This window comes from Tupaia chinensis, unplaced genomic scaffold (genome assembly GCF_000334495.1).
Source record: "Tupaia chinensis unplaced genomic scaffold, TupChi_1.0 Scaffold143116_1, whole genome shotgun sequence".
Classification (NCBI taxonomy): Eukaryota; Metazoa; Chordata; class Mammalia; order Scandentia; family Tupaiidae; genus Tupaia; species Tupaia belangeri.
In genome coordinates, this window is record NW_006202960.1 from 78292 (window position 1) to 95843 (window position 17552).

The window sequence follows — 17552 nt, forward strand, 5'->3', positions numbered from 1 at the left end:
CTTTTTTTTTTTTTTTTTTTTTTTTTTTTTTAAATTTTTACTATAGGGTGCATGTCCTCGGTGGAGAGAGACAGGGAGAGGAAGTGAGCCAGTGGGAAAGTGAGAAAGCAACCCCCAGGGAAGATGGCCACACTGCAATCCCTTCTCTTCCATTTTCTTATTGAGGTTTTGGGCATAAATGCACACTCCCGGGTGTGGTTTTTTTTTTTTTTTTTTTTTTTAGGTTTTTCACTATAGGGTGTGTGCGCTCGCCAGACAGACAGAGAGAGACAGACAGAAAGCGAGAAATCACTCCCCAGAGGGGATGGCCACGCCGCAATCCCTTCTCCTCCATCCTCCTCTCGGGATCTTGAGTACGCACGCACACGCGCCCGGTGTGGGTTTTAAGCCACCGGATCCGGGACGCGAACCACAGTTGACTACGTGGGAGTCCAGTGACATAGCCATTACACTAACTGCTGGTTCCCCCGGGTGTGTTTTTTGAGCCACTGGGTCTGGGGCTTGAACCACACAGTTGGCCATAAAAGATCCATGAATGACATTACTGGCTGACCCCAACTGTATTTTATGATAATCATATGTAACATTTTCAGTGATATATCAATAGCTTAAGATATGACATGAACAAAGTTGCTTCAATGATAAAACAGTATTTTTGCATTCTGAAACATTTTTATGAAGAGTAAAAGTAGCTCTATGATGAAGTCTGTATTTTAAGTGCTGTATGTTGATATAGCTTATGTCTTTTATACTTACTAAGCTCACAGAGGTAGGCATTTTATGTTTTGTTTTGTTTTTGTTAGAGGATGCATGTGCTCACCAGAGAAACAGAGAGAAAGGGAGAGGAGAAAGCACTCCTCTTGGGGAATGGTCCCTCTCCGATCCCTTCTCCCCTGTTTCTCTATCCTTTTGGAATTTGGGGCACACAGGCACACAGAACTGTCATGTTTCACAAGCAGTTGGGTCTGAGAGTAGAACTGCACAGTTAGCCATGTGAGATCTGGCTGCTTTAACCACAAGGCCATGGAGCTGGCCTGAGGTAGGCAATTTTTGTTTGTTGGTTATGAGATGTCTGTGTGTACTGGGGAGAGAGAGGGAGAGGAGAGAGAAAGAGAGAATGTGAGAAATCCCACCTACACACTGTCCCCAGGGAGGAATGGCCATGCTGTATTCTGTTTTCCTTCACTCTCCTCTGAAGATTTTGAGCATGCACACTCACATGCCAGACATGTTTTTCAAGCCATGAATTCTGGTACTCAAACTGCACTGTCAGCCATGTGGGATGCAGCTACCTTAAACTCCATACCATCTACTGGTCCATGAGGAAGGCATTTTTAATTCCTTATTTACAGGTGATGAATGGAAGCTCTACACAATTTGTATTTTACTCAAGGTTAATGGGAAGTAAAGGGCATAACCATGATTTGATCCCAGAATTACTTAATTACTATTTATCCCTTCATTACTATTTATTTTCTTGATGATTGTCTGTCTTAATAAGTCAATCATTGTATTCATTACTCATTGGATAAATAGCAGGTCCAGATAAATATCTGTTGAATGAATGGATACCATCTGCTCTCATGACCAAGGAACTTAGGGAAATGGTGAAGTGGCACGTCACTTTTTGGTTTCATACTTAATTTAAATATTAGGACCAATCTCCCGTGATCATCCAATTCTGCAGCTTGGGTCCAAATGAAAAAAGCTCCTGGAACATATTAGAAACTCTTCATTGAGACTTTTGCGGTGTTTACTTTTTTCTAGTATTCTTCATGCTAGATGAACCTCCTCAAATTGTTATAAAATTTGGAATTTAAATTTAGTAGAAATCATTAAATGTTTTTCAGAAGGGAGGGAAATCTAAATTTAACCTCAAAGTAAATATTCCTTCCCTAAAAAGTTGAAGTCTCAAAAACTGTGATTAGTATGGATTTTCTTCCAAGAAAACCAAAAAAGTTCCTTCTATGAGTTCTTGCTTTCAGTTGGCTTTAAATGGTTTATGGCTCTGTGGTCTTGCTCAGCAATCAGTCTTCTCTCTTCTTTGAAAGATAATCCTTTCTCTTTGCTTTAGAAAGTTCATCTGGACATTATCCTTTTTTTCTGCATTGTTATTTTCTCTGGAAGTGACTTGCATTTCTTTCCTCTGCCCAGTCATTATATTTCCCCCTTCTTTGTTTTGGCCACCTTGACCAGGACACTAACAAGCATAAAGGTACTTGGTGCCTTTGAAAGACATTCAGGAAGGGATTTGCTAACTTAGTAGGGAAGAATTCACTGTAAACCATGAATTATTGATGAGTTCCTTGGAAGGTTTATGAAGATCTTTTATCCTCTCAGGACCAGATCTCTGACTCAATGGTGAGCATGAATGAGTGGTCAGTGGAGAATGCTGACAGAATGGGGAGACCCTGCAGTCACCCTGCCCTTGTGTATGTCCCAGTGATGAGAAGGTCCCACCTAAACACAGAGCAGTGGAGCCTGACCCACCATGACTCCGTGGTCCAGAGGAGAGGACTTGGACATCTTGCTTCAAGTCAGAGTTACTGGTCATCTGTTTAGTACAAGATGCTTTTCTGTTCCTTACTCCACCTGATTGTCTTAAATAGAGGCCTAGGTGGCAGCTTGTTCTAAAACTAGAGCCAAGTGTTTTGTCATATTTCAAGGTTTCTTCAAAAGGCTAGTACTTTCCCAAATACTGAGCTGTCACTACAAGTCATTTAAGAGCATTAGTGATGTTCTCTATATAGAGAAGCATTGGTCCTGTACAAATTAAAAAAAAAATAGTTATGTATGACTTCCATGAGTAAGATAGAGAGAAACAGAGATAGAGAAAGAAATATAGGCACCTCCAAGAAAATCTTCATGCTGCCACCACTCCAGTCCCAACCAGCCTAGGTCTGGGCAGATGCATGCCTGACATATACAGGGAGACCTCTAGACACGAACCAAGAACCTTCCCATATGTTAGCCTCACAGAAAGCTGTGTTACTGATGCATTATTATTCTGGTCACTAAAAGGGTTCTTTATCATAGCCACTGAAGAGATTAGAAGGGATGTGATAGTGTGGTAAGTATCCCAGAGATGTCTTTGGACACTTTGGGGCTGGCTATGTGGGTTTTCCTTCCTTTATGTTGAGAAGGAAAACCTTCACATCATGAATAGAAACAGGAGTGGGTTCTGATCACTGGCACTGCACCAAGGCCATGTTTTAGTGACCGAGAGGTGAAAGCCAGTGCTCACTCATGTTAGCGCTGTCTCTCATTTCTCAGGACAAGTATTATAGTTCGTGAGTCCATTAGAAATCAAGATTTTTGACTGGATTAATACTTTTCTGAGAATATGCAAGGAAAAAAGAAGAGCACAAGCTTCCTCGAAGGACCACTTGCAGGGAAGATTGTTTTTTACCCAGTATTTTGTTTCTAGTTGACTTAATTGAGAGCATCACACACATCAGAGAGCTCAAGGACCCAGAAGAAACAGAAGAGGAAGCAATGATGATGGAAGTGACTGTGGCCAAAAAATTCCAAGGGCACATGACCCTCCATAATGCCTAGAACAGACCACTCCAGAGGCGATACATATAGGTACAGGTATGACCCGAAGAAGACACAGATACATTTCAAAATATCTTAAAGAAGAAGAATAGTAACTCTTGGCTGGGGGATTGTGTGCTAAGCATGATAAAATTTATCTCTTTTACTTTCCATATAATCCACAGAGGTAAGCATTTTTAATTCCCCATCAACAAGTTAGGAAATAGAGGCTCTACAAGTGTAAGTATCTTGCCTGAGGTTAATTTCTATTAAGTAATACCCAGATTTGAACCCAATGTTATCGAATTACAAAATCAGTAGTATTAATTTATATAGAATCTCATTATTGGCTTCCTTTGTCTGTTAATCCTTGTGCTCACAACTCTCCTAACAATAATAGGTTCTAAATATACATTTGTGAAATGATGGAATACTACTGTCTCCCTTCTAGATGTAAGGTCTGGAGGTGCAGTGATGGAATGGCAGACCACAGATTTGTTTCATAGTTCATTGAAATATCAGGACACAGGGCTGGGTGGTGGTACAGCGGTAATCCAACTGCATTTTCGTGGGAAGAGTCCAAGGTTCACATCCTGGGACCTTACTGGGCACGCTGGGAGCACACTTGCATGTGCCTCTGATATGGGCCAGCTAGGGATGAACTGGAGTGTGAGGACCCTGTGAAGACACTGTATCCTCTCTCTCTCTAGAAAGTAGATTAAAAAAAAAAAACCTATGAAATAAATAAAGTAAATTAATTAAAGTATCAATACCAGTGGCCTTCTTTTTTTTACATGTCTAGACAACTCTCGGGCTTCCTGTACAGAAGTTGCAATTTCTTGCAGCATTGCAAAGTCATTTCTTGTTGCAAGTTTGTAGAGTTTCTTTCCTTTTCGTTCTTTCTTTTTAAAAAGAAATATTGCATACTACATCAGCTAAACTTGTTACAAACCTTGGAAATGTTTTAATTAAGTACAGATTATGAGCAAAAATAATTTTTTGAGAGGTTTTTGTTATAGGGCCCATGCGCTCGCCAGACAGAGAGAGACAGAGAGACAGAAAGTGAGAAATCACCCCCCAGGGGGAATGGCCACACTGCAATCCCTTCTCCTCCATTCTCCTCTTAGGATCTTGGGCATACACACACATGCACCCGACGTGAGTTTAAGCTGCCGGGTTTGGGACTCGAACCGTGGTCGACTATGTGGGAGTCCAGCGACATAGCCATTATGCTAACTGCTGGTCCCTGTGAGCAAAATGTTTTTCAGAAAAGGAAAAATTAAATCTATCCTCATGTCGAAAATTCACTCCACATAATGTCTAAGATTCTAAAAAAGTATGGCTTGCATCATATCCCAGATAAGAAAAACAAAATAACCACAGGGTGTATTGATTCTCACTCACCCCTCCATGACTGTCAGCACTCCCACCATAAGGACTGTGCATTGTTAGCTCATCATTGATTTTTCAGCATAGACCTGATCTAAAATAGACCAAATAAGGACTTTAAGATGAATGCATGCTGAAATACCATTTCCTGGGTCTAGTAATGGTGCTTCCATCATCTCAAACTCCCTGACCTTCCTGTTCCAACCTCTTGTCTTGATTTTATTTCTCTAGCAGATGAACTGGTTTTTATTCCCACAATAAAAGTAAAGGATAACACAGTATTAGAAAAACATTATACAGCTGTAAAATTTACTTTAAGGTGGCAAATTTTATGATTTGAATCACACCTCAATAACATAATCATACACATGTCAAAAAAGGAATACACATTAGTAAAAACCAATCCTTGTCTCATTATGGTGGTAAAGACAGAGAGGCCCTTAATCTATTAACAGACTTGGCTTGCACAGGTACCTGTTGTGTAGCTGCTCCCCCGGAAGAACATCTACATGTGTGAGGAACTGGTGCTTCAGAAAATTAATACATGAGCAGAAAAGATTCCTGCCATGGTGACAATGATGGTGAGGACACCTGTAGATGCCAGGCATTGTTCTGAGCATTTTTGACATACTTCTCATGGGATCTTTCTAACAACCCTGTGACAGTGGTTCTTAAACTTCTGCATAAATCAGAATCACTTAGAGAGTATGTGAAACTCAAATTCCTGGAGACTGGCTCCTTAGTTTCTGATTCAGTAGGTCTGAGATGGGATGCTATACTTTGCTTTTCTATTAATTTCCCAAGGCATGTAAATGCCACTGGTTGGGGACCCCCACTTTGAAAACTATGTTCCTAGGAGCTGGGTGCTCAATTATGCCCAACTTATAGGTGAGGGTAATCACAGTAGTGGGAGATACAGAATTGGGAAGTGGGGGTTCTAAGTGTCAGAGTTCTTTCTAATGTGAAGAAACAACGGAAATGCTTGAAATGCACATCATGCCAGGGCTTAGTAAAGGAACCTGAACTTTTAGGTCTTCACCTTTGTCTCTCCTGCCAGCCCTCACCACATACTTGACAGACTTCCCTGTGAGTCCCAGGAGAAGTGACACATGAGGGTGGTCACAGTAGTAGGGGATGGAGAATCAAAGGGAAGGTGTGTCATGTGTCAGGATTCATTCCAGAGTGAATAACTGAAATGCATGAAATGCACATCAAGCCAGGCTTTAGCAAAGGAAGCCAAACTTTTAGATCTTCACCTTTGTCCCTCCTCCCAACCTCCATCACGTACTTGGAAAACTCCACCTGGGAGCTCCAGGGAGGGCCCCAGGAGAAATGGAATGAGAGCATGGAGCTATCATGAGGCAAAGCCCCAGGGCTGTCTAGGCCCAAGTTCTCAACTTTGATAAAGATGCCAGTTTACCTGATGTCACAGTGAGAGGAGATACAGGTGAATTGTTGTTAAAAAAGTTATTTAAATGAGATTTGTTATAACATAACAAGGAAGAATTTATTGAGGACCATCATGCTAAGTACAGGGACAACCACAATGGCATCCTGCAGCAGAGGAGAGAAATTGGGCTCATTTCTGAATAGAGCACAGGTGGGAGAATGTTCACAATCATAGAACAATGTGGGGGTCAATGGAGAAAGAATTACCTAGAGAAAACATCAAGGTTAAGGGACATTCTGGCTAAACCAACTTAGTCGGATTCTTGCTGAAGACAAGCCAGGTAACCAGATATCACCTGACAGATAATGGAGGATGAGGAACCTGATCAGATACGGACCATAATCAGATATCTAGGATGAGGGGTTCTTGCTAAAGAGACTTTGCAGGGCTGAAAAATGGATTTCACAGAGAATTATCCTGATGGGTGTAGAGGAAGAGTCAGAAGCCACACTAAAGTTTACCAAGCAAAGAATCTTTGTCACCATGCAGATGGCATACTGTGGAGGGGCTAGGTGGACCTCTGCATCTGCCCTCTCACCAGCTTGCAAGAGGGCTTTTGCTATGTACCTCCTGGGTTTTTCTTTGCTTTGTAATTTATAGGAGTGTTTTACCAAGGATAAATTCATGGTCAGATTTTTGAAGCCAAAATTTGGAGACAATTTTTCAGTGAAAATATCAGGTACTTAAAAATGAGATTTATTTATTTAACAGTTCTGAAGACACATAAGACTTAAAAAAAATTAATTTGAGACCAAGGACCAGCAGTTAGCGTAATGGCTATGTCGCTGGACTCCCATGTAGTTGACCATGGTTCGAGTCCCGGACCCGGTGGGTTAAACTCACGCCGGGCACATGTGCGTGCGTGCCCAAGATCCCGAAAGGATAATGGAGGAGAAGGGATTGTGGTGTGGCCATCCCTCCTGGGGGATGATTTCTCGCTTTCTGTCTCTCTCTATCTTTCTGGAGAGTGCACACACCGTATAACATAAAAACCTCTCAAAAAAAAAAAAAAAAAGAAAAAGAAAAGAAAAAAAAATAATTTGAGACCATAAAAAGGAAATAGAACCATATAATCAAACATCCACAATTCTCTATATTGCCCTCTCAAAAACCAAAACAAGGGTAATTTCCTCTATATAAATTAAGTTTGGGACTTCTGAAAAATCATTCACTCCACTCTGATAGTTTGTGTTCATCTTTTTTAAGTCTAGTTTCCTACCTGAGCAAAAATAACAAGGTAATGCTTTTTAAGAAGATCTTGACTCAGCGAATTTAAGTAAGTGGGAGGGGGTTGTTATTCTGAGGAAAGGCATGAAGTGATATTAGTGTATTGAATACCAGCACACTAAAATTACGAGTTTCTATACAGTTAAAAGTTTCCAGAGACTGGGTAAAGAATTATAAGATATAAGAAAAATAAATCTATACAGATGCAAATGAGAATACACTTGCAGAGATACGGCATTTAAAATAGGAATCAAGAAGTTTTACCAACTGGATTTTATTAAAGTCAAGTCTTGGTCACTTGACTAAAATGTGACCATTAAAAAAGTTAGCATTCACCAGAGTTATTTTGCATTAAAGGGGGATTGAAGAGTAGAATGAGAACTGAATAGTTAGCAATACCAACTTTCTGTATTGCACTATTTTTTGAATTATTTTATTTAACTTTATTTATTTCTTTATTATTGAATTTGACCAGAGAGAGACAGAGAGAGAGAGGGAAATTGAGAAAACAAGCCACCAGGTCCAGGACTCAAACTGTGGTCAGCCATGTTGGAATCCAGCACCTCTGATGGCCACACCACCTGCCAGTCCCTGTATTGTACTACTTAACAGATGTTGTTTAAATAGACAATACAGGGGCCAGCAGGTGCCTTGGTGGTTAAAGTGCTAGACTCCTACATAACCAACTGTGGTTCAAGTCCCAGACCCAGAGACTTGAAAATCATGCCTGGTGTGTGTGTGTGTGTGTGTGTGTGTGTGTGTGTGTGTGTGCGTGCATGCCCAAAATTCAGAGAGGACAATGGAGAAGAAATTATGGAATGGCTATCCCCCCTGAGGGAGTGATTTCTCACTTTTCTTCTCACTATCTCTTGGGTGAATGCATGTGCCTGATGGCAAAAATCTCAAAAGTGGATAAATTGAATATGATCAAAAGTAAATTTTATGCCTTAAATTATAGTATCAACATAATGAAAAAACAGTTCATAGAATGTGAGAAAAATTTGCAAATCATAAATCTGGTAAAGAAGTAGTACACAGAATACATAGAGAACTCCTGAACTTTAACAACATAATAACCCAATTAGGTAATGGACAAGAGACTTGAATAGACATTCTTCTGAAAGATATACAAATGACCAGCATGTACATAAAAAGGTGCTCCGTAATACTAATCATTAGAGAAGTGCAAATCAGAACCATAATGCGACACAACACACATTAAGATGGCTACTTTGAGGTGGTATGGTGGTTAAGGCACTGGACTCCCACATGACCAATCATGGTTTGAGTCTTGGACCTGGAGGCTTGAAAAATCATATCAGGCATGAAGGAGAATGGAGAAGAAGAGATTGTGACAGGGGCATCCTGCCTCGAGGGCAATTTCTCACTTTTGCTATCTCTCCTCAGTGAGCACATGTGCACATGTGCCCTAAAAACCAAAAAAAAAAAAAAAAAAAAAAAAAAAAAAAAAAAAAAAAGATGGCTACTTTCAATAGAAAGAAAATAAATTGTATTGGTGCAATGTCTAGAAATCAAAACTCTTATGCTTTGGTGGTTTTAATGTAAAATGGTGCAGCCACTGTGGAGCACTTAAGAATAGTCAAAATGTTACTTATTTATTTTCTTTTTTGAGGGCACGTGCACTGGCCAGAAAGACAGAGAGAGACAGAGAGACAGAAAGAGAGAAATCACCCCCCTGGGGGGATGGCCACGCCGCAATCCCTTCTGCTACATTTGGGCACACACGCACATGTGCCCGGCATGAGTTTAAGCCACTGGGTCCAGGACTTGAACTGTGGTGTTCGACTACATGGGAGTCCAGTGACATAGCCATTGTCCACCAACTGCTGGTCCCCTCAAAATGTTAATTTTTATATCATATTTTACCACAATAAAAATAATAGGTTTGATTGTGCTGCTGTACGGGTTATCAATTTAATCTTAAGTAGAATTTAGATTACAAATAGAAATGTGAAGTGGTGCAGTTGGTCAGTGCACAAGGGGAAAAGAGTTTAACAGAGGCGGAGATGTAATCTGAAGTCAGGTGAGACTATCTGAGTCAAGACCTGATTGTGCCCATGCCTCATGGCAGGGAGGGTCTTAGCTTTTGGGTAGTGTAAGGGGGAGGGTAAGGATAAACTCTCTGAGCTTGGGTCCTGATGGGAGGGTGGTTTCTCAGGAATGTAGGGGGTTATCAGATTCAGGTAAGTGTGGAAGAGGTGGCAGAGGGAGGCACAGAAAGTCTGCTTCCTGTTTTGTAAAAACTTATCCTGGAGGCTTTATCCTGGGTTCTTCCCTGAGTAAGTTTACTTATGTTCTTGTGAACTTCCCACAAAATGGGCTATGGTTCATTTTTACCAAAGAAGTAAAAATATACATAAGAAAGGTTATCGGGGAAAAGACTTGTGCAAAGATGATTTTTTTCCACCATGAGGTATTTTCTATGCTGAGTATGATGTTTTATGTGAGAAAAAAACACGAATGGTTAGAGCATTTCTGTGTTGTGTTCTTTAAATGTTTAATTATATAAATTAAGATTATATATATGTGTATAGATACACACACACACACACACATATATACAGTATATCTAAACGTTTTTCAATTCTCTGTTTCTTAAATCTTGATATTAAATGCTATTACAGTAAATTTCTTAAGTTAAATGTAAAGGGAACATTTTAGGTACTGAGGAAGGTATCATAGTACCTTAAGCAGAGAGAGGCAGAATAAAAGCAGTTTCTAGTGTTCTTGATTGCTTCCCCCTTTTGTATTAACCACATTTTTATGTAAATAACTAATTGTTGTTGGTTTTGGAGGGAGGAAGACTCCCTGAGCACAGGAGACAGGGAAGGATGCATTAGGAAATGCCAGGCAGCCTCAGGGACTCATCCAGTCTCTCTCCCTACAGAGGTTAGGCCCTTGTTCAAACCATCACAAACTTCAGGGATTGCCTTTTCCTTCCAGATTCTTCTAAATCCTCTTTATCTGGTCATAAAAGGTAGAGATAAGGCATCTGCCCACAGGGTCTGCATTCTTCCACATTTGCTATGGACGAAACAGCAACCACTAGACTAGAGGACGCTTGCTCTCGGCCCTGCAGGAAATTTTACCTGACTCTTGGCCTAAAGGAAAAGCAGGTATAGGCTGAAAATCTACTCTGGGCTTGCTATAGGCTGAAAATAGGCTGAAAATCTACACTGGGCTTGCTATAGGCTGAAAATTTACACTGGACTTGCTATAGGCTGAAAATCTACACTGGGCTTGCTATAGGCTGAAAATCTACACTGGGCTTGCTATAGGCTGAAAATCTTCACTGGACTTGCTATAAACTTCTTTTCAAGAACCACCCATTTGGCACATTGAGTCAGAGTACTTCGTTGCTGGGAATCATACAGAGAAGTGACCAATTCTCCTCTGTGCTGCCCCAGGATGTTCAGGTGACCTCCCTGTGGGTCCTCTGATGTAAGCAATTCCAGCCTGGATTCAGATTTGGGGCTTTAAAGCCTGAGGCAGGTTCAGTTGGGCCAGATACCAGCCACCTCCGAAGAGCAGCCTGTGGAGTGAGTATTAGCAGCTGTGAGCTTTGCAGGTGAGCACCCCTAGCCAGGCCTAAGTGAGGTGGAATGGTAAGAAGAGATGAAGATGCTTGTAAAAAAAGGCTGCTACAACCTCCAGGAAGAAGAGCATCTGCCTGGAGCTCTGCCAGCCTTGAGCTGGGAAAAAGGGAGAGTGACTGGGGAACCCAGAAAGGAGCCTAGACCTGATGGGGTTTGAATTGTGCAGGTCAGTCAGCGTCTAGGCTTGGCTGTGCCTTCAGGGTAGCTCCATTCCTGTAGCTGGATCATGGTGCCACTTCCTCCCTACACCAACTCAAACTTTCCCTGGCCATAGAGGGCATATGAGGAGGATGAGAGAAGGTGGCCTCTTATCTCCCTGCCTAGAGCATTGCTTGGAATGCCTTACCCAGGATGAACCCAGTGACCAGAAGCTGCCTGCCCCTGTTGAAATGTTGGCACTGGGAGCTCTGGCTTCTAGCAGTGCTGCCAGATCTCCGCCTCAGTTTGGAGGAGTGAGTGGTGACATTGGCAGCAGAGACCCAAGTAAGGACTGATTAGAGTGGTGGGTGCGCTCCTTCCCAGTTTCTCTTGGGAAGGCATTCCAGAAATATTTCATTCAAGAAGGGAAAATTCCAGAACACATCTCATCTTTTGCTGCACATTTGCCAAGGAGAAGGTATGGGATGGCCTTCCATCTGTTCAGGATTTCTTCGCCTCTACTTAGAATGAAATGTCCTCACTATGGAGGTTTTGCATAGATGGCCTCAGTACAATTAGTATAAAACCTAGACCAACCTAGTGCTTCCTGTTTTCTTACTTGTTCTTCAAGCTTCTGACCCCTCAAGTACTTGTATCCTTTATCCTTTCTTCTAACCTCAATTATTATTGCATACACTTTATCAGTTCCTAGGGCTCTGAACAGGCTGTTTTTCATATTTGTAGCTTAGTCAACACCTGTGTGTCCTGTTTTCCTCCCATCACATCCTTCGTCTCTTCCATAGACCTTAAGTAAAAACATGGGAGAATAGTTTATTTTTTTTCTGCCATAGTTGTTTTAATTTCTAGGAGAGTAAAATGGCTATTTGTAAGAATTAGTCTAACCAGAGACTCATTTCTTTTCCTACCCAGGTTTTAGAAACATGGATCCTTTAATCTTCCTGGCTGTCCTGTGCTTGGGAATAGCCTTAGCTTTTCCAACACTTGACCAAGGTTTAGATAAACAATGGAACCAGTGGAATGCAAGACGTGGGAAAGTAAATGGCACGGTTGGTAACACCTGAAATTGCCCAGAGAGAGCCAGAGAAAATATTCCTTCCTGTTGGTTTACATAAAGAGAGACGCTTTTAGAGGCCAACCCTTACCAAAGCAATAATTTAGTAACACCCATTATGAGCATAATAAGGACATCCATCTCTGTTGTGTCTGAGTTTGGAGAATAGCTTCCAGAAGTATAAAGCCATCTTGACCATGGTTTCCCTTCCATCTCTGCAAATCCATTGGTGAGCATGGGTTCAGTTTTAAAGAGATAAAGACTACCAGTTGTATGTTTGCATCTAGGGTGAAGAAGGATGGAGGGGAGGTGTGTGGGAGAAGAATATGAAAATCATTGAGTGCCACAATCTAGAATACAGCCAAGCAAAATTTAGCTTCACCATAGCAATTAACGCCTTTGGAGACATGGTGAGTGTGGTCTGGAACTCTTAACTCTGTGCTTCCTCTCCTCAGTTTGGTTACCCAAATAATGTCTTGCTTTTCATCAATTGTTTTTCCTTGAAGAACAATGAAGAAACCAGACATGTGATGAATGGCTTTTTAAAGAGGAAGCACAAGACAGGGGGCGTGTTCCAGCAACTTCTGCATCTGGAGGTCCCCGAAGCTGTGGATTGGAGACAGAAAGGCTATGTGACTCCTGTGAAGGATCAGGTATGATGGTGTCCGTCTGATTCAGACCTCCAGCTCCACAGGACGTCAGGAAGGAATTGGTATCTTTGCCTTGGTGCACAGTGGAATGATGTGCAGTTTATTATTTATAAAAGAGTATTCAGATACGGGAATTGTCAAAGTCTTGGTACTTGTTTTGTACAGGACAACTTTTTAATTTTTTTTTCTGGCTCAGTGTATTTCTTGTTGGGCTTTTAGTGCAACTGGTGCTCTTGAAGGACAGATGTTCCAAGAAACTGGCAAATTTGTCTCACTGAGTGAGCAGAACCTGTGGACTGTCTTCAGCCTCTCGTCAGTTTTGGCTTTAACAGTGGCCTGATGTCTTATACCTTCCAGTATGTTAAGGACAATGGAGGTCTGGACTCAGAGGAGTCCTCTCCACATGAGGCAGTGGTAGCTTCTTATCTTGCAGTTAACTTTAGTTCTGATTTTGGAATTCCAGAGAGTCAGAGATAACAAATACCTTCTTCAGAATTCACGTTTTAGATGCTGCAATCTATGTCTGCAAGCTATCAGTACTATCACTATAAATCGTTAGCCTTTGTACAGTTCTTTGGTTAGATGGTTAACATAAATAAGAATGTCTGATTATGTAATGTGGTAAATAAACCAGTCTACACATAACACAGACTTTGCTCATTGTGGAAAATTTCTTATGGACAGGTTGACCTAGTAAGTCTCATTGAAAAGCCATGAATTAATTTTCAGTTTCAAATCCATTGCTATTGATTGATTTTACTTCCAAAACAATTTAAAACAGTGCTGACTTGGAAATCCTAAGCTGCTAACTGATCCATGTGGTGGGACATGTTCCCTAGGAGGTGGCTGGCAATAATCTATTGTCATTCCCTTTTACCTTTAAAAGGAAGGCACCTGTAGGTGCACTCCCAAGAATTCTGATGCTACTGTGACTGGCTTTGAACATATCCCTACTAAAGAGAAGGCCAAAGAGAGGGCAGCAGCAACTGTGGGGCCCATCTCTGTTGGTATCAATTCACACCATCATTCTTATAGACATGGTAAGCGTTTTCCTCACAGGAAGTATGGAGAAATATTGGAAACTACCATGTTATTCTAGAGTGATGGACTCCTTTCTGTATAAAATAGAATGTAAATATTTGGATGCGTGGTTTCACATAGTCATTTATTCTGTACACACAATATTTGTACCTGATGTTTCCACTTGACATTAATTTAAATATATTTCCATGAATATAAATACTCCATAATTTGTAAGAGCTATGTAATTTTTAGTATAGCTTGATTAATTTTTTCCATATGTTGGATTCTTAAAAATTTTCTGATAATTTAAAGAAAGTTTATTAATTTCTTTCCTCACTAATAGAGAGAAAGAGAGAGAGAGAGAGAGAGAGAGAGAGAGAATGAAACAGGCACCCCTAAGAGGGTCTTCATGCTGCAACCCATCCCCTGCATCAGCCAGCTCTAATTTATGGGTATGCACATTTCAGGTGTATCCAGGGAGGTCTCCAGATGCAAACCCACAACCTTCCAATGTGTGTATTGAATTACTGGTGCACACTGTCTGGCTCCCTAAAAATTTTACTTCTGTTACTAAATGTAAAAATAACTTCTTGGTTCAAGTAGTCTGCTGATTTCTTAGACTGACATCCTATGATTAGAAATGAAAGATTTTAAAGATTTTGCCTAGACATCTAGGCAAAAGAAGTTCTTTTATGAAAGGATTCATGCTTATTTTATTTCTACCAGCTTTAAATGAGAGCCCAACTCCCTAGCATTAACAGTAACAGACTTTATTTTGAAGATTCATGTGGGATTTGTGTCATTTCCCTGCATCTGCAGGCAACTCCCTGACTGTGGGTGACAGGGTGGATCCCCGTGGTGTGCCACTGCATTGACTTTACCCTCCCAGACAATTATTACGAACCAACCTGCAGCAGCAAAGAGGTGGTTCGGTGGTTGGTTACAGTGTAATGCAAGGAGCATCAAATAACAATAAAATTCGGCTGGTTAAGAACACATGTAAATTGCCAGAAATATTTATATTTGAAATTCGAAATAAAATTAATTCTTTGTGTAATCAGCATTTGATATAGGTCCAGAATGTTTGAGCACCCTTCTGAAATCTAGGAGTGTTTACTCCACTTAAGTTAACCACAGAACTATAAACATTGGATTCTAACATTAAGATGCTGTCATAAGCTTGCTGGGTTTGAGAATTATTTGAACAATGAACATATACATTGTGAAAAGTTCCTTAATTCTGAAACCTATCTGGCTGGAAAGCCATCCTATCCTTTTCCTGTCTCTGGTTACACAGGTCTGTGAAAGGCCATTGCTTTGGAGTCAGGGTTGAGCGTTTTATGCAGGTTCAGACTGAACAATTTACAGAGGAACAAGAACATTCGCCTCTCCTGATTCTCTTTATTAAGTCTGTAGTCTCTGTTTAAGTTAGATGTTAAAGCTAATAAAGCTTTATCATGTGCTTTTTTCTTTCTAGAAAATAAAAAAAAGTCCTCTTCTTTTTTCAGCTAGGGTAATAAATGAGGCCTGAGTGGCTATGGGATGATGGCCAAAGACCGGAACAACCACTGTGGAATTGCCTCATATGCCGACTCTCTGACCGTGTGAGCTGATGGACGGTGATAAAGCACGTGACTGGAAATGCATATCCAGAGGAAGAGATTTATCTTCAGACCTACCAGACCACACTGTGTGGATGTAACTCTTGGATCTTTGAAGATGCAAGTGATGATTTGAATTCTGTGACATTTTTATGCTGGTAAAATGTTACCACTATTTTAATTACTATTGTAAACAGATATTATTAATTCACTAAATATTCTGGGTTTTTGTTATTAAAAAGGATGTGTATTTTTTTACCTATTTAAATAAAACTTAATTTGAAATGTAGTGGTGGGCTTTCTTTCTCTCCTTCATGCATTGTCTTTGGGTATCATGAAATCTGTAATTGGACTAAAGACATCAGTGAGTGTGCCAGTGGTACACTAGGCAAAAGAGCGGGTGGCCTGTGGCTCTTCTCGTTATCAACATGTAGATCCTATGACAGCTGCTCAGTGACTGTGTCTGACCCAATCTCTGATTGCAGGAAAATTTGACAGACTATAAAAAAACAAACAAACAAACAAACAAAAGACTAGAATTATTTTAATAAAGAAAAAAAATCACTTTGTATATAATTTTTATACTAGAAAAGGGCCTTAGAGAACCTGTTTATTTCATTCAGTATGGTTGCAACCCAGTTTACTTACAGGACAAATGAATCAGGGCCAGACTATGGAGCTTCTTCTCCGACTAATGGTGAAGACCCCATGGCCACTTTGTAGTTGAAGCCACGTAGGACACCAGCAGATGTCTAAGCCTAGTTCGTCTTTCAGTCCACAGGGATGAAGGATAAATTCCTGGGGTTGAGGCAGGCTGTCAAAACTATTGCTCTGGCCTGGGAAGGTAGGAGACAGCAGGAAGATCAGATATGAAAGTCTGTGGCTACATTTAGACTTACCTAACAAGCTTCTAAGTTTATTTTTTAGAAGGGAACACTTGGGACCAGCAGTTGGCGTAATGTCTATGTTGCTGGACTCCCATGTAATCGACCGCGCTTCGAGTCCGGTTCGAGTCTGGACCTGGTGGTTTAAACTCACACAGGGTGCGCGTATGTGCATGCCCAAGATCCCGAGAGGAGAATGAAGGAGAAGGATTGTGGCATGGCCATCCCTCCTGGGGGGTGATTTCTTGCTTTCTGTCTCTGTCTTTCTGGTGAGTGCACACGCTCTATAGCAAAAACCGCTCCAAAAAATTATTTTTTCATAATTCAAGTGTTTAAACAGTTTGTTTTTTATGTTTGTGCTTTCAACATATATTCATTGGGCATCTTCCATGAAGCAGTTCTGTGCTAGGCTTGGGGACTCAAAAGTGAAACAAATGATCACAGTCTCTCTCTATGCTGCTACGTTACCCTAAGGGAGCAAGCAAACCCAAGGCACAAAGCCCTGTGCAGATGCAGGCTGGTGAGGAAGTTCAGGGAGAAGCCCAGGGGACAATCCCAGCATGTAACAGAGACAGCGTGCCCTCTAGAGTTCAGGGAAGGTTCTGCACAAACGCCATCTGATTCAAATTTCAGTTCATGCGTGTCATGTCTTGGTCTATGAGGGAGGAAGTTTCTCTGTATGGTGTATTATTCAATTTTTAAATAATGAACCTTCATTGTTTTCATGAGGTAACATATTCAGAAGTATGCAATTCAACAACAAAAAAGTATCGGTAAAGAAGAAAGGGAAGGAGAAGACTGAAAATCAGCAGGTCCTAAGACCACTTGACAAAGGCAAGTCTCTAGGTTGGGAGTTTGTGTTCTTGGGACTCGCACTGACACCACCCAGCCTGTCCATTCATACAGCACAGATGTAGGATCTAGCACTGGTCAGTGTCATTCACACAGTTCTAGCAACATGGAA

General features: G+C 40.9%; 1 protein-coding gene across 1 annotated transcript; it reads left to right on the forward strand.

Moving 5' to 3' along the window:
* The first annotated feature begins 12299 nt into the window (after positions 1-12299).
* On the forward strand, positions 12300-15840 carry LOC102501936 (cathepsin L1-like). The gene is given in 7 exon segments (XM_014582234.2): positions 12300-12425; positions 12718-12840; positions 12937-13083; positions 13277-13367; positions 13370-13494; positions 13967-14120; positions 15629-15840. Coding segments are annotated over 7 exon segments (849 nt in total). The 3' UTR covers positions 15712-15840.
* The last annotated feature ends 1712 nt before the right edge of the window (positions 15841-17552 follow it).